This window comes from Neodiprion fabricii, chromosome 5 (assembly GCF_021155785.1).
Source record: "Neodiprion fabricii isolate iyNeoFabr1 chromosome 5, iyNeoFabr1.1, whole genome shotgun sequence".
Taxonomy (NCBI): Eukaryota; Metazoa; Arthropoda; class Insecta; order Hymenoptera; family Diprionidae; genus Neodiprion; species Neodiprion fabricii.
In genome coordinates, this window is record NC_060243.1 from 20,297,687 (window position 1) to 20,325,521 (window position 27,835).

The 27,835-nt window shown below is 35.1% G+C and overlaps 1 protein-coding gene across 11 annotated transcripts; it reads right to left on the reverse strand.

The window, feature by feature from the left end:
* Positions 1 to 3,293: 3,293 nt before the first annotated feature.
* LOC124183730 (protein ECT2) lies at positions 3,294 to 27,272 on the reverse strand. 11 transcript variants are annotated; one of them, XM_046572621.1, is made up of 17 exons: positions 26,896 to 27,272; positions 22,650 to 22,860; positions 21,604 to 21,739; positions 21,292 to 21,501; positions 20,895 to 21,041; positions 17,021 to 17,155; positions 16,551 to 16,794; positions 14,760 to 14,878; positions 14,298 to 14,694; positions 13,531 to 13,971; positions 12,825 to 12,979; positions 12,457 to 12,542; positions 9,708 to 9,800; positions 7,992 to 8,166; positions 6,861 to 6,979; positions 4,574 to 4,617; positions 3,294 to 4,167 (listed from the first exon to the last, which is right to left on the reverse strand). In XM_046572621.1, exons 1-16 carry the CDS (start codon positions 26,960 to 26,962, stop codon positions 4,575 to 4,577), a joined length of 2,778 nt encoding a protein of 925 aa, XP_046428577.1. In that variant the 5' UTR covers positions 26,963 to 27,272; the 3' UTR covers positions 3,294 to 4,167; position 4,574. The 11 variants fall into 11 exon arrangements, with proteins under 11 accessions (XP_046428577.1, XP_046428578.1, XP_046428575.1 ...); XM_046572622.1 differs by having other exon boundaries at positions 9,762 to 9,800; positions 14,760 to 14,887; XM_046572619.1 differs by having other exon boundaries at positions 14,760 to 14,887.
* Between the last annotated feature and the right edge of the window lie 563 nt (positions 27,273 to 27,835).

Sequence of the window (27,835 nt, forward strand, 5' to 3'; positions counted from 1 at the left end):
AGCCGTCTCAGATTCATTGTCCCCAAGTGTACCCGCAATGAATTTCTAACGACTGCGTGATGTGTCGACTGCTAAAATTTAATGAACCGTCACCGCGCCGCTACAATCCGAGAGGGGCTATTTGCCACGTCGCTCAACCTTCTCTAAATTCAAATATTTTGATTTTGACCGTCGTAAATTGAGATAATTTCTGAGGTTATATACATCGAAGGGGAGCTGTTGTCTAAATTTATCACCGTTGGTTGCCAAACAGCTGCTCTCAACTTGTAGCGCGTGCGCATTAAACTTCAGCAGACGATGGACAATGCAGTCCTTCGGAATTCAACGTCTATACTGTGATAAAAGTGCCGACTTTGCACACAACTTTTACCTTAGCCGAGCGTAGCGGACAAATGCTGCGCACGTGCTGCGAACTAAAACTTGTCCATATCTGGTGTTGGCGATGTGCGCGTGGCTCGTAGTTGTCATTTTCAACAGACTCCCGATATAAATGTGAATATTTAGGTCCTGTATAGCGCATGACCTGATGATCCCGAACTTGTGTCGATTAATGTTTTATTTCTCATTACATTCAGCCGCTGAATTTTTCAGCGTTCCACATGCGTACACGATCTGAAGATTTATTCCACGGAGTTTCTGAGGTTTTGTTGCGATTTGTTGGGCTAACGGATTTAACATCGCGATATAAATTTTTAGGACCTTTTTTCACTGATTTGACTCTCAGAAACTGGAAAAGGCATTAAGAACATAGTAGGACGAAAACTAAAATAATGCGAACACAGTACTATAAAAGTTCTTCGTTCTTTGGCTCGATCTGTGATTCCGCTATTCGCAGCGACATGAGAGATCCGGAATCATTTTTCCTGGCGAAATGCTGTCAACACATAAGGTGTAAATTAATAATTTCTAGATTTTTATCAAGAACCACCGAAAATTGAGTGAAAAAATACAGAGGGTCACACTGCCTGTTTTTTGTATCGAAAACTTTTTGTTCGAGAATCGACTGAAATGATCCCTTCTAGACTAATTGAACACCAAGGAATTCAGAAAAGTCATTGACAAAATTTTTACATTTCTGGCTATAATTTTTGGTCTGCTGTTTGCAACTACTTAATGGGAGGAGGTTAGTCTATTTCGTCGCTGTCGTATAAATCTCGAATTATCCAAGTCCACGTATCTCAGATGCAAAAAAGGGGATGACAGCCCCATTTTACATGCAATACTGTACAAAACCACGCCAATACATTTTTATTTTTGCGTTAAATGAAAACGTTTTGGAGTGGTTTTCTTCACAATTGCATGTAGAATGGGGTTGTTATGTCCTTTTTGCATTTGACATTAAGATACGTAGACTTGAATAATTCGAGATATATACGACAACGTCGAAATCGACTATGGCACCCATTTAAGATTGCTGATTAGTCTTCTCTGCCAAAGTCCGTTGACATAGTAATGTCGGGATAAATCGGTTTCAATATTTTTAAAAGTCGTTTCAGATTTAGCTGAAAAATCTCAAAGGGGTTAAGGTTATCTTTTGCGATCTATGGCACACAAAATCTTCTCGTCTCCGAATCTACTTGTAGGAGCCTCTAGATACTCATTGGATTTCAGGAATTCAGCATAGAATTGCAAGGATTGAAAGAAGCATATTCTGCAACGTTGAATCCAATTCATACAATAATGAAAAACCGCGAATTATCTTAAGCTCGTACCGTATTCCGTAAGTAGGGTTTTGAACATTACTTTTTTCGTTTATTTTCACCTATTCTTTTCCCAAGATTATCCGATTTATCTGCGTAACATGAGAGCTCGTAGAGTTTCCTGCTCACGTTCGCATCTCTTTCTATAGCACAATACCTTTTCCATACACGCATAAGGGTATACATGATTCCTGATTAGGAATTCACAAATTAGCAACAAAATCGTGATCTTAATTTCTTCAATATCTTCAGAAATATTAGCAACAAAACCGTGATCTTAATTTCTTCAATATCTTCGGAAATATTAGAAACAAAAAGAGTGATTTTATCCGTTAAAAGAAATTTTTAAAAATACAGAATCCATTCACCTGCAGAGAAAACTGTTTAAAAAATTTCATACGTCATACCTTTTTTGTTAGTTGAATTTTTTTCTGGTCGTTGAAAGAGCTATAAATACAAATAATCTTGCAGATGAAGAATTGTGTTTTAGTCTTCTTTTTTTCGATTTCAAATGATACAAGAAGTAAATTTCGTATTATGCCCAATCGTGTAAAGATAAAGTTTCTAGCAGTGGGTTTGGGATCTTGTTTCTTCCAACTTTGAAAATTTTGCAAGTTATTATGTAACTCAAGGAACCTATCAAGGCATAAAATGTTCTTGTTATGCTCTATGTAAGTTTGTTAGCTAATTTGAGTAGGTAATGACTGTATTGCATAAATAGTGATAACTGATGACCTTGTGGTCGTTACAGATGTAAACCTCGACGTTTCAACATCTGGTCATATGAGCGCGTTCTAGTGACAATTTGTCATTTGTTTTCAGGCACTTTTCTTTATTGATTGAATTTTTTTTTCTTTCGTTCGTATTTCTGTATAAGTATCACTTTCAAAAATTTTCATTTTATCGTCGTACATTCCTTTGTACGTTTAGCAATTCTTGCAAACACACTTTAGCCCCCCCCCCCCCCTCACAAAGGGCCAAAGGATTGAGTATTTGAAAGTTGTTCCATTTGACCTTCGATACCGGAAATTCGCACGTATAATTTAGATATGGTCGATAAATCACACCAATAAAATTTATAGTAACCGAAACAAAATATTAACAGTACTTATTTTATTATATGTATACGTATTATATATTTATATGTATATCTATTTATTGTTACTCTTATCATTACTATTATCATTATTGTTATTAATATTACAATATTCATAAATTATTCACAGGCTAACTGCCGACAATTATAATTATTCATTCCCTACTTACATTTCTACAGTATTATTAACTTTTATCCTCGTATGTCACTGGATTTATTTATATGACAATTCAATCTGTTCTGTTTAACTTCGGATTCAACCTACACGCTTTAGTGTCCACTTTTCAACGTACATTCTTCTCCTATTATCATCCATTTGTAATTTATTTATCAAATCATTCATCCAATCGTTCGGTTATCTACTCACGTGAGAGCAAATGCTTTACATTTTTAAATTGGGGCTGCGGTATGTTTTCATATTTATTTATACATAATCGAGCAATGAAATCTGCACAACGCGAAAATAAAAGAGAAACAAAACGCGGCAAAAGTAAAGATTTTTTTTTTTTTTCTCCACTTTTTTCTTTATTACCTTCATTATTACTATCATCATCGTCGTCATACAACATTTGTCAAACTACATACTTATCATAGAAACAATATCACACGAGGCTGCCGTTCATTACGCTCACCGGTATGTAATTAATCTATAGATTTATTCACTCATTATCATCATTACCGCATTATCATCTAAACGTAGGTTATAGTTATAGATTTTAATTTTAAATATTCAACACCGGGTCAGAACTATTATATGTATATACATCATAATTATAATATATAATACACACTATGTATATACTGTACCAATATTCCAATGTATCTTACAAACAATAAATTATTACAAAGTACGTTCTTCTTCTAACAAATATCATTTCATTCCCACCTTTGTCTTGCCTGTTGATATTGTTATTATTTTTCGCCATAACTACAGGTAACTTGGATAATGACAACAACAACAGTAACAATAATAATAATATCGATGGAACTAAATAACAGTAATAATTATTATTATCGTTTGTGATTGTCTTCATTTGTGATTCAATCACGTTTTCAAGTTACTTTCACATATTTATGTTCTCAGTTTTCTTGTTCCTTTTCTCGCGTACATGCTATTTTCTCTCTATATTTATAATGCGACAAAAATTCGATCCGACATTTCGATTATCATTATTGTTGTTGTTGTTATTATTATTATTATCATTATTATTATCACTACTACTACTACTACTACTAATATTATTTTTACGGTACTAGTAATATTTAAGAGGTATGTATCTCCATGCACCAGATATAACTCAACGTTGTCGTTCTTGTTTGCGGCTGTCATTGATGAATATTTTTGGCAAATGTACAGCACCGCTGGCCATTCTGTCGAGGTGTATTATGTTTGATAAAATACGGTTGAAAAAAAAAAAAAATTCTGCCTTTAAAAAGAAGATAACGAAAACGAAGGGGATGCAAGATATTGTTCAAATCTTATCGTTAACCGATAATAGTACCAGGAGTTGGTGATAGCTAATCGTTTTGAGTGAATTTAACGAAAACAAAGGCACCGAAAACGTCACGCAAGCTGTCAAACTTTCATTTCGCGACATCGAATCATTACAAAAGTAAAGTAACTGACGAAAAAAGAGCTTCTATAATTATATACGGCAGGTTATTGTACATTTTGACTATCGCAAAATCGCATCTTCCGAGTTTAAGGATGTCAATAACCGCGCGTCTGGATATTTAATTAATCGTGAATAATAATGGAGCGGATATCATACTGTACCTCAGAGCTCGGACTTGTCCTGAACAACTTCCTCTGAACAGTTTCTGATGGAATGTAGAACAATAAAAAAAAAGAAAAGAAAAGTAATAAATTAAAGATTAGTTAGATTCGTACTGATTGTAGATTCAAGCTATTTCGATATAAATATGCATATCTAACGAAACACTACGGACAATAATAACATTGTATAAAAAGCACGATGTTAAAGTGAAAATAAAATTAAAATATTGCAGCGATTATTATCGTCATTGTTAAGCATCTGCCGATTAGTACGTAACGCAAAGCAATGTGATGTGCGGATGAAGTGAAGCGAGTGGCTGCCTGTTTAATTAAAAACTTCTTTTTTTCCTACGACTAATCAATTTTTTTATGCCGTTTTTTTTCTTTTTTTGCTACGCGAAACGTAGATTTTTCACCTTCACGTTATCTTCTTAGTTCATTTTACGAACCGAAAATATTGAGTTTTATCTGACGCTACAAATTTAACAAGTATGTGTACATAATCGATGCTCGGATCTCCCACTCTAAACGAAAGAAAAAAAAATTAAAGATAAGAAAAATTGAAATTGAAACGAACACACGTCAATCAAGATACATTGAAATTCCAAGAGGAAACAAAAACAGCAAGAAAATCACGTTCGCGTCGTTGAATTTCACCGTATCTCCGGATCATATCACATCGTATCGTACTATTAATGTTGTTGCTGTCGTTTTTTGTTATTATTACAAAACAAAGTATTATATTATAAATATTTGTTTATATTAATCTTCAAACCGGCGTGATTATCTGTTAATATATTCAAATTATGAGTATGTGTGTGCGTAACGATGCGAGAATAGCGTGGATAATGATCGTGTGTGATACACAATTATAAAATGTTAAAGTTAATGCAAATAATCTATCATATGCGGTTTACACAATACTATGCGTGTATTTATAATATGTCTTTAGATATGATTTGTGATTCATTAATGATAATAATCAGAAACATTAACAGCAATATTACTTAGCGATAGTATTAATAATTATACCAGAAATAATAAGAATAGTAATAAACTCATTATAATAACGGTAATTGTAATTAAAAAATAAATATTATAGACAAAATTAGATATAATGACCCAAAAAAAAAGTACTAAAAGTTAACGTAACAGCTAATACTATTCGGTTATAATAAATATAATAATAATAATGATAATAGTAAGAATAATAATAACAATCATAATATTGATAATGAAAATATCGATAACATTAATAATAATACTGATAATTACGAACATCAACTTGAACACGTACAATTCTAGTTGTCGTTTTTACTTTTTACGTTCTAGTCTTTGAATATTGTTTGGTATACCAGTAATTCTTTTTTTTTTTTTTTTTCGTTAGGTATTTCAATTTTAATAAATAAATTTGTCCGGCATAATTATTATTACTATCATTATCATTGTTATTATGATTCCTACCGTTACTATTATAATAATTTTTGTTATTATTATTATTGTTACTATTGTCGTCATTTTTATGTTTCGATCGATTATTATTACTATCATTGATTTGAACGCGCAGCCATCGTTAACTTTTTTCATGTAACATTGTTTTTGTTTTTGAGGAAAGTGAGAGAGAAGAAAAAGAACCGACAGCGAAGGAGTAAGAAACGAAAAACAAAACGGTACAAGAGATCATTAGATATTCGCTTGAATATATCTCGACATTGGGTGTTTTGTTTCTTTCTTTTTTTTTTTTTTTCCCCATAACTAGACGATTCGCATTATTCGAAAATTCATCTTCTCTCTCACATTTTCTTTCCCTAGTTTTCATTCATTCTCCTCTAACGCCGATAGGCCGACAAGAATTTTTGATCGTTCCGACGTATTAGAGGATAATAATAAATTTGACCGATCGATTGAAAGAGACATAAAGAAGCAAAAATTGTGGACGGAAAAACGAAAGAGAATCCGTAAAAAAAGGAAAAAAGGAAAAAAAAAAAAAAAATAATACATTTGTTACCCGTCAAGTTATTGGCTAAATATTGTACAATTTAATCAGATCTTAGCCTCGTACCTTAGAATATAAAGAGGTAGGGGAAAAAACACAATCTGTTCGTCTAGATGTAGTAAAAGCTGTGTACAAAAACAAGAACAAAACTAGCGATGAAGGTGAGAAATGGAGGCGAGCGTATGCGGGGTGAAAACAGCAGAGCTTGAAACAGCGGCGCATCAATTAAATATGAACTGTGTGCAATTTTTTTTTTTTTTTTTTTTTTAGATGCTTGAGTATCGTTACAACCTTCTCAACGACGCCATGCTGAGCGAACTGCATTTCGCCTTTCTCGTGGGTTGCACAGACATAGGAGCTACCAATACTTCGTCTCTCGTCGGCGATCCTGATCCGCCGTTACCCAATTCCTGTAAAAGAAAAATATAAGAAGGAAAAAAAAAAAAAAACACACAACAGCAGAAATATAAATTTCCATCCGGATTTGTTAATGTTTAACACCAAATTGGTCCAACCGTCTGCAACCACTGAGAATATTTAATAGCTTTGTCTGATATTCGGATTGAATGACAAAATTTTACTTATCAGGAATACAATACGTCGATTTTAAAGAAAAAAAGAAAAAAAAAAAAAGAACCAACGAATGAGACAAAATCGTGGATAAATTCGTCGGGCATCGTCTGAATTTAGAGTTGGAAAGAGAAAAAGGAGTTTAAAAAAATATCCCGTAATCCTATTTGCGTAAACGACGGAGAACTCGAACGAAACGGATCACTGCTATCTGATACAAATGATTTTCAGCAAATTCAAATGGCACAAACTCAGGTATCAAAAATTTTGGAAATAGTTTTATGGTCAGAACTTTAAAAATGTTCGATTCTAATATTTTGAGCTTATTTTGCTCGTTGACCAAACTGTCACGAATGGTTTGAAAAATGTTCAAGGTATTGTAAATCGCAGTACAGTTATAAATAGCGATTTTAATGGTTGATGATCATTTGTTACACCATACTTTTAGAAACGAAGTTTTATACATCCCGGAGAAACCAATATCTAAAAATTTGATGAGGCGATCACTGGGAACCTCTATGCCGAAGAAAATAAGTGAATAACATTAACGCCAGAGTTTAAGCATTTCAATGTTATAATCACAAAATGTTTTTCAAAATAGTCGTAGTCGTTTGAAATCGTGGCTTGCGTTGTTCTAATTTGCTCAGATTAATTTTTATCGCACGTAGAGATGTTTTTTTTATTGGTGATTATCATCATTTACTAAAATATCGTTACTGGTGATTTTTTAAACGGGTTTGCCGCTTTGTATAATTTTTCATTCCAACGGTCGGACCGATTGATCCGTAAATGAAATGGTATTAATTATACGATTGAATGATTGAACCGTGCAAAATAAAAATGTCAACTAACGTTAATGTTATTACAGCTGGCTAACCGCATCTGGGCAAGTTGTTGGCTGGCAGGCGTGAGACTGTTGGTCGATCCAAACGGCGACATCATCGTCGACATTGCCCTCTTCAATTTACTCGGCGTTTTGTTAAAGCTAAATGCCCTTCCGACTTTCATCCTTGTACGTGAAGCAAACCTGTCGTTGCATTGTAATTTTTGCCCAGTTTTCAATTTTGTTGTTATTATTTTTGTTCATTTTTTTGTTGGTGTTGTTCAATCGGAAAGAGAAAAAACATAAATTTAATGTAGTCGAGAAACAATAATTTGTCCATCTTAAGTCTATTTTACTTTATTTAATTTCATTTGTTAAATATTGCAAATAATTAAACTTTTCTTTCGCTTGGGTATTTTTTTATATTTGCATTTGATTTTATCTCACGTACTTCGGGCTGTTACTGGTCATTCTTTCTGTTCATTTATTTTTTTTTCATATTTTTATAGACTTCCTTGTTTGATACGTAACGATTTTACTTTTTTCTGTTTACGACCAATCAAACGCGGCATTATTACGCCGATAATATTAACCGTAATAATTTCATCCCTAGCGATAGCAAAGTTTACGACAAACAAGAGGATTCAAGCTTCGAATTTCTTTAAATTGTTTCTTGTTTCTGTTCTGTACCACCACGTTTCACCCGACGATTTATTATTACATGTACAATTAATTATTCGATTACTTGATGCGTGGTTTTCTATTGACAACCTTAAAAAGATGAAAAATGACCGGGACTTCTATTTTGTTGAGCTGAAATTTGTAGAAAAAAAAAAATTAAAGAAACTGTTCAAGATAAAAGCTCAACAGTTTTACCAAACTTCGAAAAAAAAAAAAAGAAAAAGAAAACGCAAAAATAACACGAGAGTGAAACGTGGTGAGAAATTCACTGCAGTGATTTCAAAAAGCGTGGAAAATGGACGATTTAATGAACAAATAATTGTATCCTGAAGAATTCAGGATCATATATCGTATTTCATTGAAATATTTACGAAACTGTTGCAAAAATTTTATTTCTATTTCGTACTATAAAATAAAGTAATAAAAAAATTGCGAAAAACTAAAACTGAAAACTGAACAAAAATAAGTGAAAACAGATGGTGGAAATTTGATTCGTATAACATCAAAGATAGAAAACATGTAATAAAAAAAAAAAAAAAAAAACGGACAGAGACAAGGAAAAATATTAGTGAATATTACTTGAAAAATTACTTGGAGACTCGGAACAGATTTTCGTCCATGTTTTTCTATCTGTGAGATTTAAGATAGCTGATAAAATAAATTTGGAAGAATGAAACAACAAACGAAGAGAGAACGAAACACCGATCGTGCAGGATAATATAATGTCTCAGAACGGGAAAATTTCACCATTGAAATAGTAAAACTCTCATAAAAGAAACAAGGTTCTAATCGAAAGATAAAATACCATCCAACTGAAATACGATCAAGATGAAAATAATAAATCGAACGATGCATAAATAAAGAATAATAATAAAAGCGGCAGAATTTAAGAAAGCGGCGGCATTGGTTGGGATTAAAGGTTGCAGAAAAATAAAAAAATAAAACAACTAAAAGGGTGCAAAGGCGGGGGTGTTGTTTTTTGTTTTTTTTTTTTTTCTGTTTGTAGAGACGAGAAGCGAAAAAATAAAAAATAATCAGCCTTGATAATTGGGTTGTAAACTGACGGCAGTGGGACATGTAACGTGGTTTCACACATGCTATTGAGTAGGAACACATACGGGTCCATATACTCCAGGTAAAAGTTATGAAATAGGCTCCTGCAACCAAACCGCGGGTACGACGCCCCATTAATTGTTTTGTTTCATCGCACATGCAAAGAAATTTACAAATAATATATCTGTGTGTGTATGTACCGGGTGGGCAATTTAAAGTGTTGCGGAGCAATAGCACTCAAACAATCGATGATATCCAAGATGAAAGTTATATTGTTCGAGAAGGCCGTCATACTGGATGATCCTATTTTTTTTTTCGGTGGAGGCGCTGAAGCTTCGTCAAGGTCAGTTTCACTTTTTTAATGGGAAGCGTGTATTTTTTTTTCAATGACATTATCACTGACTTCGAGACAAAATCAGGGACCTACGATACAAGGTCATTCTAATGACGCAAAGTATTAAATTATTCCAAAAATCGAATCAAATCGGAACAACCACTTTCAAGGGATTCACTAACTTTGGTTTGGGTTAATCTATAGAAGATGCTCGAAGCGATGACTCTCGACTCGTAAGCACTTGTTTATTCGCTGATGAAAAGACTTTCTAACTTCAGCCACCATTTGTGGTGTAATTTCGGCACATGCTCGGCGCATTCTTTCTTTCGTGTCATCAGGTTGACGCGTTCTTTGACAAAACCCGATGAAAAATAATCTCGTGACGTTAGATCTGCCGAACAAGGTGTCCAAAAGCTACGGAATCGCCTTGTCTTATTCACTTTTTGGCAAAAATCTCACTCATCACTTGTCTCGAATACAGAGCATAATGGGATGGTGAACCGTCGTGTTGCTTTCACATGTTCATCCGAAAATGCAAAGGCACGTCTTTCAGTAATGGTGGCAGGACGTTTTCCAGAAATTTTGCATAAACTTGCCCAGTCGAGCGGTCTTCAAAAAAATATGGACCAATTACGTGATCGCCGACAATGCCGCACCAACAATTAACGGATCACGGATGTTGAAATGGTTCTCATCCATCGAGGATTCTCATTTGCCCAATAGTGCATATTACGCCTATTCGAAATTTCAGTATTTGTAAAGTTAGCTCTGTCAGAAATAAGCACATACCTAAATAACGAGACATCTGTGCTTATTTTTCAACGAATCCAATTACAGAAATTGACGCGATTTAGGAAATTATTGCCATACAAATCTTGATGTGATGAAATGTGATACGGATGGACTTGTGTTGACGTGAAAATTTTAATACACGCCCAGAATAATTCCACTTTCTTTTTCCATTTACCTGCTGCTTGCATTCGTTTCATTGCAAATCGCTCGACGTCTGTCTCGTGTTTTTTTATAGTCAAGTCGAGGGTCATCGCTTCAAGCATCTTCTGCAGGTTGATCCAAACCAAGGTTAGCGAAACCATTGTAAGTGATTATTCCGATTTGATTTGATTTTTGGACTATTTTTATACTTTACATAACTAGAATGATCTTGTATTGTAGGCCTTCTCGAACCATACAACTTTAATCTCAAACATTTTTGGATATCATCAATAGATCGAGTGCTATTGCTCGGTAACACTTTAAATGCCTCACCCTGTATAGATGTATAGTTAAACGTGTGTGTGTTTGTATATGCAAATTGGAAGAAAAATTCAACGAACGACAGTTATACAATAAGAAAAAAAAAAAAAAAAAAAGAATGAGCGAGTATGATAAGAAATTTAATATGACAATGAAACATTTTTTTGCTTTCAGTATGGCAAACAAGATTGAAATTTGTCAGATTTATTTTTCAATTATAATTTTGATTTCTCATAACATTCTTATGTACATCTTACAAATTATTGATTTCACGGTTCAACTTTCGGTTAAACAAAATCGCCAATTTTAAGAGTCAATCGTACCCATTTCTTTTTGGAACACCTGTAAACACGTAAAAGTAAATTTCGCGGGTTATATTCACGAAAATGAAACGGTATCTACGAGTTATATGATAAAGATACAACGGGACAATTTTAAGTTCGCATAATCAAGGAAAGCATTGTTTTTTGTTCGTTTTTTTTGGATATTCGTCAGGCGAATTTAAACTTTGGTGGAAGAATGGAAATGGCCGCTGTTAGGCACACATTCCAAAGTTTATTTCGGCTCTACGTTAGTTTTTTGAACTCCTTGGATATCAAATATTATTTTACGCCAAAGAAAATTACCGCACGAGCTACTGAAGTATAATTTCATCTTTAATTAAATTCTAATAACTGAGAATGTGTCCTGCAAAAAAATTGCAGAGAATTTAGCCGGTATGGCTGACTCTTACGACGATTTTCGTAAATCTGTGCAAGTTTCAACATATCGTTCAACATTTCGTAAAGTCCAGGAGAAATTGGTTATCAAAGTTTACAAAAAAGGAACAAAAAAAAAAAAAAAAACCGTTTATAAGTGATCTATAATAATATTATCATTGTTACTGCACTGTCGTGTTGTCTGTTATTATCGTTGTTATTACTATTATAAGTGCTGTTGTTACTACATTGAATTAAAAAAGAGAAGAGAAGATTTTTTGCTTTTTTTTCTGCAAAATAATGTAATCTCAATTACGAAATTAAAGAGAGACAGTGATATACACAGAAATAGTGAGAGAGATGATACAACATGTGTACGTTTCTGTGTGTTTTTATAGGCAAAAAAAACTGTATGAGAGTTTTTACGAAAAAGAAAATAAATAGAGGTGAAAGGATAGAATAAATAAAACTTACTTAAATGCTTTACTTAAAGTTCCTAAGGCTACGTCGCTCGTGTCAATTTCAAGCTGATGAGAATCCAAACTGATTAAAAATGTGTCCTGAAAAAGAAAACTATATAAAAAATGGAAAAAGAAAATGAGAATACGAAATTGAAAATGGGCAAACAGTAAAGCCGGGCTAAGGACGAATGTGAGCAACTGAAAGAACTGAATTTTATTTCATTTCATTCGTCACATATTTTTGTAAAACATAATCACGCAAGTTTGATGAACAATGAAAAAATAACAGTATTCCAAACACGTTCTGAATAAAATATAAATAAGCAACGAAGATTTGAGGAATAGGAAGAAAAAAAAGAAAAATATGTGCATAGAACTTACTGCGTCTGCTTTGCAAACGGAATTAGCCATTTGCCGGCAGAGTGTTCTGAGATAATTAGTTTTATTTACTTCCTCGTCAGTTATCGTAAATGAAAATAATTTCTCCTTCAACTCTTGATTACTTCTCACCATCAGCGCGAACACCTTCTGACATTCTGCGAATTGTCGAACGGAAAGGGGAAAGATGAAAATAAAGTTTCAGTTAGATAGACTGACCGATCAGGCTTTTTGACACAACAGAAATTTTTCCATTTTTTATTTATTACTGCCTACACCCGCCATACCCGATAGGGTATGTCCCCAAAAGCCACTTTCTGGCTTGTGCGGGGCAATGGAAAATGGATCAGTAACCAAACATTATGCGGCTGTAGCAAACTTAAGATTTTCAATAGAAACACCCGCATCCGCATGAGGGACAAGGAAAACTGCACGAAATCTGGCTAGAGTGTAACTGAACCGAGTTCAAACCGCCGACCAGCAACTCAGCGCTTGAACCGCGTGACCCGTGTTAAATTTTTGCGAGTTGCCGTTCAGAGAGCCTCATTGATAAGCCGGGGACTTGAACTCGAGTCCTCCCGCTCCGTAGACTCGAGTGCTCGCACCTGAGCCACTACGGTCGGAAAATTGATATCCAATATTCCAAAATTAATTTCCTTTGCAATGTAAAATTGCCATCGTTTCCGAGAATAAATAACATAAGACTAACCGTCAGTTTCGCGAATATCGACGACCTTTTTTATCGTGCTAAGGGAGAGCATTCTTATATGTTTGTACGGTTTTCCTTGGCTAAGTTTAGTGGGATGAAGACCATTGGCTTCCTTCGGACTTTTCAGGGAATTGAAAGCTTTTGAGCGTTTCTTGCATATTTCCAAAGTGTCGGTGAAGAGGAACAGGACGAGATGATCGCCTCGCCCGCTCAAACCTTCGCCCAATTCCATCACTTCGCATTTGCCAATGAAAGAACGATGTGAAGATACTAAATGAGCTGGGCAATTATCAATGTCGTTAAATATGTCAAACATCACTAATTGCCCTTCCGTTTTTCTCTTGTCCTCGTTTATATAAGTCATTACTTCTTTTATACTACTTATCGACAATTCCAACGCACTGTGGTCAGGATTGCTTTTACTTGTGTGCTTAAGAATATCTGAAAATGAGAGTAGAGAAGGTTTTACGTCGACTTAGAACTAATTTAGTTTTGAGCTCAATCATTATAAGTAGTATTCTACGAGTTATTCAAATAAGAAAATAACAATTTGAAAAATGTTGAAACGATATCTCACGAACAGATAAACGGATTTCTATGATTTTGGTTTCAATTGCTACAGTTTTCCTCAACTTAGAATTGGTGAAATTTGGAATTCGATCAGTCCAGCAGTTTTCGCGTTATTGAAATAACAATATTGAAAAGAAATTCAACTAGATTCCTAACTTGTCTTGACTCATAACAGCATATATAAAGTTTCAACTTACCGTTTAACAATAAGCTAATACTGGGTAGCCTCTGAACAGGCTTGATAAGAAGTTCCTTAAGGCTCTGCCTGCCACATTCGGGCTTGGTTTGGCATATTTTGAGGAAGGCGTGAAAGCGCGGTTTGTTCTGATCGCATTGATCGAGCATTTCCTTTGTATTCTCGAAGAAATTAACGTACGGCGGATATGCCTTGACCAAGTCAGGCGCGTACTTTAAAAATATATTCCCTATGCTGACGTCTTCCGCCCAGTGAGAAGCGTTATACCTGAGCTCCTCGAGCATCTTTTTATGCACTTCGTAAATCGGTGGAAAGTTGCCAAATATTATCTTCGCTTCGGTGCTGTTCAACAATTCGCCGCTCATTTCTATCAAGTCCTCAAGCGGTTCTTTGAACAGCTAATCGAGAATGAAAATACGCGGCTTATTCGGGGAAAATCTTGGAGGAAAACAGAAAACCTTACCGTCATAATCGTACTGAGGATTCCCACGTAGTTTGACTCCGTTGTAACTAGCTCAAGGAAAACTTGATGCCTAGGCGAGAGATTTTTCCTTCCCGCTTCTGTGCTCACCGCTTCAACCTCTGGAATTGCTGTCGGTTAACCGGTAGTTAAATAAGCACCCTGTTTCTTCCCTCTCGTAGTATGGTTCGTATTATACAGTTAGTTTTCTCACGATCAATCCAATTACACGAATTTATTTAACTAACATTATCACCGTTATACGCAAAGAAGCAAACCTACGTTGTTGGAGTTATTTTTGTTATTGTTATTATTATTATACTTATAATAACCAGGGTTCTTGATTCATCTTTTACGCTTCACGGAGTTTTCAAATATTTATGTTTGTGTGGTAGTAGAGCAAAAAATCTCCAGAAAAATTCTCACATTAAAGAAGAATTCGAGTAAAATTTATGTAAACAAATGAACCTTGTTGTATTCTTTTTTTAACTTGAAAGAAGTGAAAAGAACTTTACTCAGGATAAGAACTGAGAGTTACTATTAGTTAATTCATTATTTTCATTTTCCACCTAACAGAAGCAAGAAAATCGTTAGTGATAACCAAGAGTTAGTTTTAGTTATTGTTTTCAAAGAAAATTTAAATTCTTTATATAAAAATCAGAGTAGTAAAAGTAAATGATGAATTTTTCTTAGGTTAGACTTATTAAACGTGAGTAAAAAAAGGAAAAGAGAAAACGAGAACCCTGTATATCAGACTGTATCAACAAAATCGACTATTGTTTTTTTTAAAATTCGAATCAAAAATATTGTCCGAAATGACGAAAAAAAGATGCTGTCCAAGTTTTAGGTCTTAATATCAATATTTAGAGGTGCCTCATTGCGATATTCTATTTCCCATTTAAATATCATGGGAAATTTTTTTTTTATTAACATTGGAATTTTATAACTCGTCAACGTATTAGTGTACTGATAGGATCAACACGTATTTTTGTAAGGATACAAAAAAAATCTCTCATCATTTTATGATAATTCTACTCTTTCAAAAGTTATTCAAGCTCCTTAAAAAGCTTTTGATCTTTTGACCTCCTATCAGTACACTAATGCATTGATGAGTTATAAAATACCAAAGTTAAAATAAATATTCTCATGTTATTTGAATGGGAAATAGAAAATTGCGATGAAGCACTTCTAAATATTAATATTAAGAGCCAATGCTTGGACAGCAACTTTTTTCTGTGATTTCGCCAGTAATATTTTCGACATGAATTTTTAAAGAAAAAAATAATCGATTTTTTTGATACAGTCTACTGTATATATCTCTATCCAACTTTAACACCCATGCAAGCTTTAAGCGCAAATTGAGAAAAAAAAAATGAGTCTTTTCGATCGTCTTTTCCAAAATTGTTATTCTCTTTAAATCGATCTCAAACCCGGTTTTATTTTCATGGAGAATATTCGTGGTTACGAGTTTAAGATAAAATGAATTGAACAAAAAAACGTACAAACAAGAATGGAATCGCAACAGTCGAAATAAAAATTCAAAAGTTTTCAAAAATCATAGAGAAAAAGAATCCGTATTTGACTGATAAACTGAACCATATAATTTGAAGGAAGATACGCGAGTTGTAAAACGAAAGAATATAAAAACCAAAAAAGGAAACATCAAAAAACAAAGGTGCACATAATATGCAGCTAAATTGAATTTCAAGAAAAAGTAAGGACCTGTAAATTGCGAGCAAAGAATAAAAAAAACTCACGGAACAGCAAAAGTACAAGTAAAGTCTACTTTCTTACCATCCAATTGTTTGTCGGGACTCGAAGTGCAGTCAAGAAAGCTGCCGCTTACGCTGAGATGACCAGCGTCACTGATACTCGACCGTCGTTTATGAACTGCCGGCGAATCAGCACCGTTTTGTACCAGACTACATAAAGTTTCGGCCATTCTCTTGCGCTTTCTTTTCGTCGAAGCGGTTCTAGGCGTTGCTGCCTGACTGTCCCTCCTCGCCATCGCCATCGGGGACATTACAGACTCCAAATACTAGTCAAAGAGAAAGAAGAAGATGAAATTAAATGGATTTGTCGAAATTGTTCATCGTCGTATTTTTCTGGTGGAAGTATTTTGTGAGTTTGCTTTTTTTCTGTTTTCATTTTTCTTGATGAAAAACATAAGAAACAGAACATCGGGATAGAAGCAAAAATTTGACGAAATTCAGAGGTGCTGAGAAATATACATGGTTTAGATAAATTTTTCATAATTGACTTACATCTTCGAAGAGGTAATCTTTCTCATATGCGGCGCCTTCATTTTGGACCGAGGTCCAAAACCATTCAGCCTTTACTATGTGGGCTCTCACAGAGGCCAAGTCAGGCAGCGAATTGACGTTGGATTCATCGACGACCTGAATGATAAGAGAAAGATTGAATTAAGATACAAAATAAAACAAAGAACAATATCGATGAAAGTGAAAGTTGTGTCGATCAATGGCAATTACAACAAAAACAACATGGCTAAAATACACAGGGGAAATTCACGAAGACAATTAAGAATTCAGACATAAATTAAAATGTTGAGGTTTTGACAGCTGTTTTTATTTACATCAACATTTTTTAACATTGTAAATGCTTCACATACATGTAATGAGACGCGTGGGAAAGGTTTTAAGAGGTTGCCCTAATCGATTCCAGGTTCACGTATCTCAAACGCAAAAGAAGGTACACCAGCGCCATTCTACATGCAATTCTGAACAAAACCAACCTAATACCTTTTCATTTATCGCAAAAACAAAGAAATGGCATGATTTTTACGAATTTACTATCATGATTTCATAGACGTCAACGTCGAATTCCACCAGAGCAGCCTCGTAAATGATAAATTTCAAGGGGAAGACAAAAACAGTGACGAAAAAGATCTTAGTCTTTGAATCTTTGGTTGTTCTGCAAAGACGCTCTCAACTTATCTACGCATTTGAGGATTTCAAATGACTTCCGTAGACTTTGGATGCCTGTTAAACGCTTCAAGAGTCTGAAAGTCTTGGCAATAATCTGAAGGCCCTCGGAAGACTTTAAAATAAGCCTGGAAGAGCATTGATCAAAATTTGAAGGACCAAAATACTTTTCAGACTTTACAAATGCAGCCACCTCCTAGCTTTTTTCGCCATTTCACCATAACTACACAAGTTAACAAAGAATTTCCGTTGCCCAGAAAGACATAGGGTTAAATCGTGAAAATGCTGAATGGTCAATTTGACGTTGATTATAGGAAATTCACCTGCATTTATACAATTCGGGATACATTTGACCAAAATGCATATGCATTACGTAATTCAAACTACATTTTTATCGACCGATAATACTTTGTTTCATCGTTGTTCATGGCTAACTTCTAGATTGATTCTGCCAAGCGTAAACCATGAGGATATTCCTTTTCCGTATGGCTATAATCCTCAAGAGGATGTGCCACCATGAGAACATTGATCTCTATACTAACTAGATGACTAACTAGATGGCTAACTAGCGTCCTCGGCTTGAGTCGATTAGAAGCATACAAAAACCATGAATTGCATAAATGCAGACACATTTAAACTAATATTAATTTGTGCGTGTAACATCTTCACAAAAGAACCTGGTATTATCGGAGATTTAAAACAAAAACTTTCGAAAAGTAAGTAATGATATCGGTGTTAATTATAGATACACGAAGATATTCCACGTCACCAAAATTCCCATTTTACAACTATCATCTATAGTTTCACAACGACCCAACATGACTAGGATTTTAATGGAGATAAAAGATATACCGAATTGTCTGGCTTCTCGTGATCCCTCTTCGTTTTTTCGCCAGCTCCGTTTACCCGATTTTTAAGGTCATTTGAATAGCTGAATGCTGATGGAACCGAGCTTGTACATTTCGCAGCCCCATTTCGCAGACATGATTTTGATTCAAATAGACCAGAATAGAATTTTATGCCAAACATACGACGAAAATAATTCACAAGATATCGTTCTCTGCTGCAACAGCAGCAGCAAGAATTTTTCTGAATTTTATCCCGTTTAGGGTATACATTGAAAGCCCAAGAGGTATAAGAATTGTTGCCAATGTCACGTAGACTTGAAAAACTGTTGTTCTTCTGTAATAGACGGGGCGATTCCTCGGAGCAAGAATTCCGGGATAAATTTGGGTGGGAATAGATTCTGAAGATTTTTTTATTCTGATTCGAATAGAGCCTCGCAGTTTGTTTCGATTCAGAGATACAAGAGCTGTGTCTTTTCAATAAAACATGTCGCCTGGGAGTAAGAAATCTTCTAGACTGCTTGGACAAATTTTTGACAGTGGAAAAAATCCGAGATGGAGAGCGAACCGAGGCGAAACTAAGATTGGTGGGATTATCAAAAGCCTGAGAAAGAGAGAGTTGGGTCAAATTCAACATGCTTGATCCCAAAGAATTCAATGCCGGATAACCAGAGTCATCCGAATGATAATTTCCGCCTCCGTCGATTGAACTGTCGTTCAAAGATATGGCAGAATCATATCGAGGATGTTTGGGCGCGCGATGTCGCTGGCAATGTTTTGAGGTTTTGGGAAATCCTGTGACGCAGAATTTTTCCATTGTCGAATCATCTCGAGGCGAAGACGAAGAATCATCAGCCCGCCTTTTGCGCCTGACCATGGTTGAATTTTTTTCGCAGTTGTAATTGCAGAAGCAAAAATGACAGAGGCAGTTGCAACAGCGCTGCGAATGTATTGAAGATATTGAACTCGGACAAGAGTTTGGTATTTTCTCATTTGTGTAAGGATTGTAATAGACAAATGAAAAGTTCTGGCTTGATTCAATGTCACATGATCTTTCAGAGGTCAGCGATCTAAACTCTTGTTTTGAGTATGATCGATACCAAGAGGCTCTCGATTTATCCAAAGTACTCGTCTGGCTGCCATCATTGTTAGTCACCTGAGCAGAGCAAGCGTACGAGAAAAATGGAAATAAAAAAAATGAAATAAAAGTTTAGGGTCATGGTAACAATCACAAAAAGCGTTGCGATAAATAACATGAGGGATATTCAAAATGTCAAGAATGCGAAGATGGACAAAATTATATCAAGAGCTAATCATAGCTGTATTTGTATTTGCAAGACATGTAGACACATGATTTCCGCGGGCTGAATTATCGGTTATTAGAACTTTGTTGAAAGTGAAATTATACTACAGCAGTTCTTGCCGTTATTTTCTGTGGCGTGAAACAATATCCGATATCCAACAAGCTCCGAAAACCAGCGTAGAGCCGAAATAAAAATCGAAGTGTGTTTAACAGCGGCTACTTTGATTTTTCTACCCAAGTCAGAATTCGCCTGACGAAATATCATAAAGAAGAATGTTTTCATCGATAATGCAAATTTAGAACTGTTGGACGTTATTTCACGTCAAACATTCTTACCAAAGGAACAATTATTTAGGAAAAATTTGTTAAGGAGTTTTGAGCATGCTGTCTATTTTACAACATAATATGCAAACGCGGTTGTGTAGCTGTAGTTGTAGATTTTGCCGCTCGTTATCAACGCTGCCAAACTTTCCGAAATACAATAAAGCAGGGGTATTGAAATTTATTATTCTGCAAAGATGTAGTTTTCTACGGTTTTATATCATTTTCTGTAAATTGTCGAAATTACGTTCAGAATTGTAGCAGTAACTGAAGCATTTTGGAAAACACTTAAGATTTTCAGCGAGACCATGATTTTCTTCAAAGATTGGAAATATTTTTATCAGGTTGAGTATGCAAACACTGATATCGGCAACTACAGTTCAATACTGAGTCCTCAAAAGCACTCAAACGTTTTTAGGAGTTCGGATGGCACACTCAAAACTCCTTAATAACGTTTATGTTTTCATGAATTTCATAAATATGGGTATGATTGACTGTTAATCGTTAAGTATAACACTGAGACTGAGATTGTTCATTCACTGCTATGTGAATGGTACCTATAAGGGTTTGAAATATAATGTGAAGATTCGTTATTTTTTTAAATGCTGACTGAAGTGGAAAAAACTTGTCTTTGCAGCCAAAAACAGCATAATTTGATCGGCCTGAAGAATGACAGAATTTTCCCCCATAGAAAAAAGAGAGAAGGAAAGAAATTCTGACTCACCACATGCGTGCAGTTTGGATCGTCGATTTCAGCCGGTTCCCCGCCTTGTTGCTGAAGCACTTCGTACATGTGCGTCTTTTCGTCGTCGGGAAAACCGAAGAAACACACCTTTGCTCCAAAGAATGGCTTAAGTTTGTAATCTGCGATCTGTGAAGAATATTGTGAGCGTCAGGGTTGAGAAAGAAAAGTATAGTAAATACTAATATCAGATGATAAGTCGTAACAATTCATTGGAGAGATTATTACGACTATCTTAAGCCGTTGAAATAAAAATTTCCCTGCAACCCAAGACCGTCGCATTAAAATGAAACTTTATAAGCATTAGTATTCCATGTTTTTCAGGCAGAGTGGCAACTCTGAATGGAACACAAGTTGAAGAGTCTGAAAATCTGCTTACCAGTTTGTCGTTGGAACTGCTGCTCGCAACGTCGTCCCTCGCATTCCAAAGTTCAAGCACCCAATCCGAGGACATAATTGGAATCCTAAAGGTAATGGCATACCTGTATTTGTCTCCCCCACAGCAATTGGCAATAAGGTGTGTCACTTTGTTTCCCATATCCTTCCTTATGCTGCCACCCATGTTGTGAATCATGTTTATCAGTCTGGTCTGCAATGAGAATGTAATTTTCACCAGTAAATAAATGCAAAAGGTAAGGGAAAAAAATTTGTCATAGTATTGCAAAGAAGGTAAAAGAACCGCGGTAATCACCAATTCTTCCTTTTTTCTAAAACCGGTGAAAACAACAATCGTTCCCAGCATCGATTGGGTGTACATCGGCCTGTTGATACTCGGCAGGGACTCTTTCTTCTCCGCCAGCTGGAGAAGCGCCGTTGGTCCTAGTATTCTAGACAAATCGAAGGACAGAGTGGAATAAAATAAAATCAAATATGTTATTATACGGATGAAAATCATTATTGAGAGAAGAAAAAAAATTAATCTTACAAATGTATGAATAAGAATGAAAGATATGTTGCTGCTTTTTGCACTGAATATTTTTTGTTCGAATTGAAACAATTCGATTCACGAATTGTTCGTCACTTCTGTCAAGCTAGATAAATAACTTTTATTGAGTTGAAAATACTTTTCTGTTGACATTTTTTTCTTTGTTGTATTAATAACTTTAGATTTTTACCCAAATTAAATTCTCCCTGATTCTTCATCACTCAAGATCTCTAAAATACGCTGATAATTTGATAATCGTTGGTAACTGATTAAGACTTACCGAGAAAGAACCGGATGGAAAAGCGAGTAAAAGAAAACAAGATGAGAAAATAAAGTTTCACAATTTGATTGTCAAACACAGATTTCTATAGCGAAGTAAAAGATTTTTTTTTCTATTTGTTTTCAAGAGGACGTAATATATCGAGGATAATCGTTCTTAAAGATGAATCGTCGGAATCAAAGTTAGGAGCTCTGCGATAGAAATAATTTTGCATAGATTCGAATAGCTCAAGCTAAAATATAAACAATTTGAGAAAAGGTTTTGTAATCAGAGCATTCAAAATCCGTACACTTTTGTGTTTTAGACACAGATTTTGCGTGATTTGTTCAAAGAGCAAAATGAGTCGAAAAACAGCAATGGTTTGAGTATTCTAAACGTTCTAATTATAAAACCTTTCCCAAAATTTTCGATATCTCAGGTGGCGTTATTTGAATTTGTTTAAAATCATTTCTATTGAATAAGGATCTGTTTTCGTTATGGTTCTTCCTCTTTTCCTACCTTTCGATTCGTTCCTGTTAAAGTAACATATTACCTGTGAGCTGTTTTGTGGAGAGTGTCGTAATCTGCTCCCTCGAATTTGCTTAGTATGTAATAGGTGCAGTAAGTTGTGTCTTCGACGTACTCCGTCCCTTGTTCTGACTTCAGTACAGGAACGCTGAACTGTTGAGCAGCAGCTCCAAGGGCCGGATCTTCTCCTGTACTTCCGACGAGACATATTCGTTTTTTTCTCGGTATGATCAGAGCTGTGTTAAAGAATAAGAAGAAAATAAACAATGAGGGTCAAAGAGAAGTTTATTCATAAATAGATAAATAAATGAATCAATGAATCAATGAATGAACAAAAAAAAAGGGAAAAAAATTATTTACATTCTGTCCTCAGCATCATGGATGGAATGTAATGATAAAATAAATGTTCAAATATATTCTCTGCCAAGAAAACTCCTCTTCCAGTTCTCTTTTGTGGGAGATAAAAAATAGTCATATCTTTTACAAGCGGTGTACAAATAAAACTGTACAAATAAGAATTCAGAAGCCTTCATTCTTCTTTGGAATTATGTTATACCGAAGCGTACGGCTTATGGGCCGCTTGAAGCAAAACTTTCCGCGACTCGTAATTCCGTATGATGGCTCTACCGTCGGTCGACAGTAGAGCCATCCGACGCTCGCCTTACGAAGCTCGTGCTCTCAGCGATTTGTGCTCGGCGTGGAGCCATGGTGGGAAGCCGCGCTGCTACATCAACCCTCCCCTTATTTCTCCGCTTCTCCTGCCGCACCGGTTTTTTTTCTTTTTTTTTTATACATCAAATGATAGTATCTACACGCAATTAATAAATTGTGTGCAGATGCTGACATTCGATTGAATAAAAAAAAAGTTTAAAAAAACAAAAATAACAAACGAAGAAAAATCTATAAATACCAGGAGATTCGAACTCACAAAACGCCGTATGGTTTCACGAGTTCGAGCAAGGTTCAAAAAATCCATAAAAATATAGTACTATCTCTATTATGTATTCAGAAAAGCTGAAGCAAAAATTGTAGTGCATGAATCGGCTGTCTCGGATATAAGAGTCTCACAGCTATCGAGAATGTACTTGTTATTATATATTATTATATTACATATTATTTTTTTATTGTTATTATAAATTATTTTTTATTGTTATTTAGTAATATTAGGCCTCATACGTCGTGTTGTACACGGTATAATTTTAATATCTGAGTGGGAAATTTTTTTCCGAAATGTATTTTCAAAATATCACCACCCTTAGTCAATGACGTAATAATTCAAATCACGAGTCAAGATGAAGACATGGATGTTGCACGTATACATATTTATTTTATAAACTAGTCGTGCATACGGTCACTGCCACACTTTCATTACCTTTTTTTAACTTTACAGACGACGAGGACGTTGAAAATAATTTCGACAACGAGTACAACGATGGCAACAGTTCAGACGAATTATTTGACGATTTTGAAGACGTATAAAAACAAATTCGCCTTTTTTACGTATATTTTGTATTTCTGCTTGAAAAATGTATTTATACTTTCACAATCAATTATTCATAATAACAATAAAACAATAACGAATAATAATAATGACAATAATAATCATGAATAATACTTAAAAATACATATCCTCACCCTGCTATATAACAATATAACGAAATAACATTATGGTAATCGAAAATAACTATAGCGCCCGCTTCCAAATCTGCGCGGATTTACCAGTCTTTGTCGTTGTCTGCCACGGTGTTCGAGTCAAGATATTTGTCTGCCCTTTCGTATATAAAATTTGGATGACTTCCTGTAAAAGTTTATTTTTGTTCCAACCCTTATAGTATGACGTAAGTTAGATACATTTTCGCGTATCTTTATTGTTGTCTGCCGCCATTTTTCCAGCGACCGAGGTGTCTGCCATTTTTACTATTCAACTCAAAATATCATTCCCTGCTACCACACAAAAAATTAGCGCTTATGAAATGACGTTTTTCAATTGATTTTTTTAACCCTTTGCGCCCCTCCCACCGCGTTCTCCAGTACTGGAGGCCAGGCAGACTTCCGAATCAAGTATTAGCTGTGTTAAGAGAGTATGACAAGATGGAAAATTTTGTTTATGAAATGACGTAACTAAAAAGTTCACCAGCTCTTAGACTATTACCATCACGTCGCACAACGAGAGAGATGAGCATGAATATATAATATCTACGAGACGTTAACTTAACTAATGTTGTTTGAAACGCACCAGCTTCCGGGGCTCGCAGCAATTTGATACATATTTTTAAAATGATAATGTAAATGACAATAAGAATGACCACTAAATGCACAAATACAGAAAGAACATTTTTCTTGTCCGTTTTAGATTTTGAAATAAGGAGAAATGGAAAATTATTTTTTCTGAAAACTGATGTAAAATGTTCGCTAATAAATAATAACGATAATAATAATAATAATTAAACTAGAACAGCACAATAAATGAGAAAAACGTACGTTATATTAACGACTGTTATCAATGCCTAGGAAATAGATACATAAATATACAAATAATTTTGTTTGATTAAAAATAATAAAACGATATATCAAGGTTCCGTCAATCCGTCCATTAAAATTCTTGTTTATGCAGAAACGACACAAAAGAGAGAGACAGCAGCGAGTGAACGAGAGGGAAGAAAAATAAGAAAATTATATTTACAGCAGACGTTAAATGCACAGTAAAACTTACGAATTTAGTTTCGGCCCCGACAATGGAATATTTAAATGTATACAGTTAACAGCAATAACAAAATTTCATTGCTCAATTTATGCTGAGTCTTGGGCAAAAAAAATTGTAATCCCATGGATAAATAATTGATCAAATTTAGCATTTGATTGAGCAATCATTAAATAAGTACCATTACTAAATAAATGAGTCTAAGGTTTTCAATCATATTTCCAGGCTCGTTGGAAATTTTCAGCTCCAAGGTCCGTAATGATTCGGTTGAAATTAGAGTGGATAGGTTGGGATGGTACTTAATAACTTTATCTTATCATCAGCACGATCAAAGCTCGCAAGTCTGTCGATCTCGCTCTCACTGTCGTTAAAAAAACATGACATTGTAATTTATTTATCATCATCTTTGTCACTGGATGTCGGGTTAAATTAATGCATAAAATCCTGAAATTAATTTTTCTGGCCTACTAAGGGCTCAATTCTTTAGAATATGTTTTTCATTAATTAAACTAAATCGATTCTAACTTTAAAGGTCAGAATATGAGATTATAGGATATTTCCAAGACCCACTAATGCTGATGACTATTATTTTTTCTCAATTTTCCTGTAAACTTCGACGCGATGGCTTTCATCTCTTAACGACTAATTCACTGCAAGAAAGAAGTTGAATTTAATGAATGTGTTTGAGGGTAATTTTGAAAATCTGTAATGTTAATAATCTTTTTTGGTAAAGTAGGAATCCAGCGTCATGTTACGAACAAGTAACAGCTCTGTCGTTACGAACCACGTCATCGTTCTTCTGGATGGTTCAGAAAACATGTTGGTCTAAAGTTGGCTGAGATTATGTGAAATCTAGTCTGAGCCTATAAATGTGATAATGTGTTTTCTGGCATTAATATGACATTAGTGCCAAAACATCATTTTACTCTTTCTTGGGTACATTGGACATGTTTACATTGCACAGATTTGATAGAGACTAATGTGAGATGAACTAATCACATGAATAGTTTCAAGAGTATTATCCAAAATTCGTTTCATTGATTAGGTGATCCCAAACATGGCGATGCAGACATGGCCACTATGGCCCAAAAATGCATAAAATAAAAAACTCATTCGGTTGGTAAAGGACAGAAGCATCGCTCAAAAACAAGAGAATCGAAGCCTCAAACACGTATTAACATGTTTACAGATAACTCTTGGTAAAGGAAGGATGGGAAAGATACATTTGTGATTTTTTCAGAAACATGTCACTCATAGCCATTGCTGAGCTTGTATGAAATCTATTTTGAGCATATGTAAAGGTGATGTTTTTTTCTGGTGTTAATAGAAGATGAAAATACTACCAAGTTATCGTTTCACTTTTTATTTTCAATACGTCTACTAAAATCTAGGACATTCCCCGAGTTCCGAAGAACATGGCCCAAAACGCAGAGTAAAGAAAATGACTCGGTCGGTAAGGATGGGCACAAGTATCTGCTGAATTTTTCTTTAGTTTACAGGAAAGTTATGGAAAAGGGACGAAGGGGGAGACACGCGTGTGTGTCTTCAACAAAGTGTGCAAGTAACTTACGTTCGGTGGCGGCCGCCTCTTCACTATTTATATCACTGGTACTGCTGTGCACGCTTTGCTCTTCCATTTTGGCAGTAGTAATCGCGCGTCGAGGTGGCGGGGTCGTCAACGTGTAGAGAGAGAACAGCACAACACAACGTCAGGTACGACGGCGTTTATTTCGCAGTCGTTTTTACGGCTGCCCGAAAATAAGAAGTCCGTCGCCTGTTTCTTCGCGCCTTCTGTTTCTCCCTCTTTCTTCCTCCTCTTTTTATATTGTTTATTCTCTTCTCTTTATTCCTGATCGATTTCAATTTTATTCAAATTTCCCCCTCTCTTCGTAGTTCACCCGTTTTTACCGCCGTTACAGCCTAATTTCCGTTAATTCCAGTTCTCGCCGTAATCGTTTCAACGACGAACCTTTGCGTCAGGTGCGTCCTCCCCTCCTGCCGCTATTCAATTGTCGAGGTGCATGCCTCGTTCCATTTGTCAGAGGCGGGAAAGAGGCGGCAGGGAGAAGAGGAAGAAGATATATAAAAAGAAAAAGTAGGAAGGAAGAGAATATTTTTACTATTTATGATTTACTAGCCGATTGTCTGTTCAATGTCTTTATTGGATATATTTATTATTCACTCGGCTGGTTTGTAGCTGTTGGTTTCTATTTTTTTTTTCGTTTTTGTCTAGCAGTTTATTAGTTGATTATCATTAGCAATCGCCACCGCGCGTCGACAAATCGCTCCTCCCGATGATCGTCGTCATCGTCGAGACGACGGAACAGCTGAAACAAAAAAGACGTCAACACGTTGCAGGTCGTCGCAAATTCGCGGGATTCAACGCATGTACAGTTGCCCCAAAAACATGGCAAACCCCGTTGATATTTGATGGAAAACCCGTTCAGAAAGATTAAAACATTGACAATGGTCATAAAACATTCAATATGAGATTGAGTTTTATCACTTCG

Bases quoted from the DNA above. Each gene is read 5' to 3' on its own strand.
- LOC124183730 (XM_046572619.1), bottom strand. From the start codon at position 26,962: ATGGAAGAGCAAAGCGTGCACAGCAGTACCAGTGATATAAATAGTGAA. The intron at 9,801-12,456 runs GTAAGTTTTATT...GTTTGGTTGCAG, and splicing joins ACTTTAAGTAAAGCATTTAA to GAGCCTATTTCATAACTTTT. The intron at 6,980-7,991 runs GTTAGTTGACAT...TTTCTTTTACAG, and splicing joins CCAGCTGTAATAACATTAAC to GAATTGGGTAACGGCGGATC.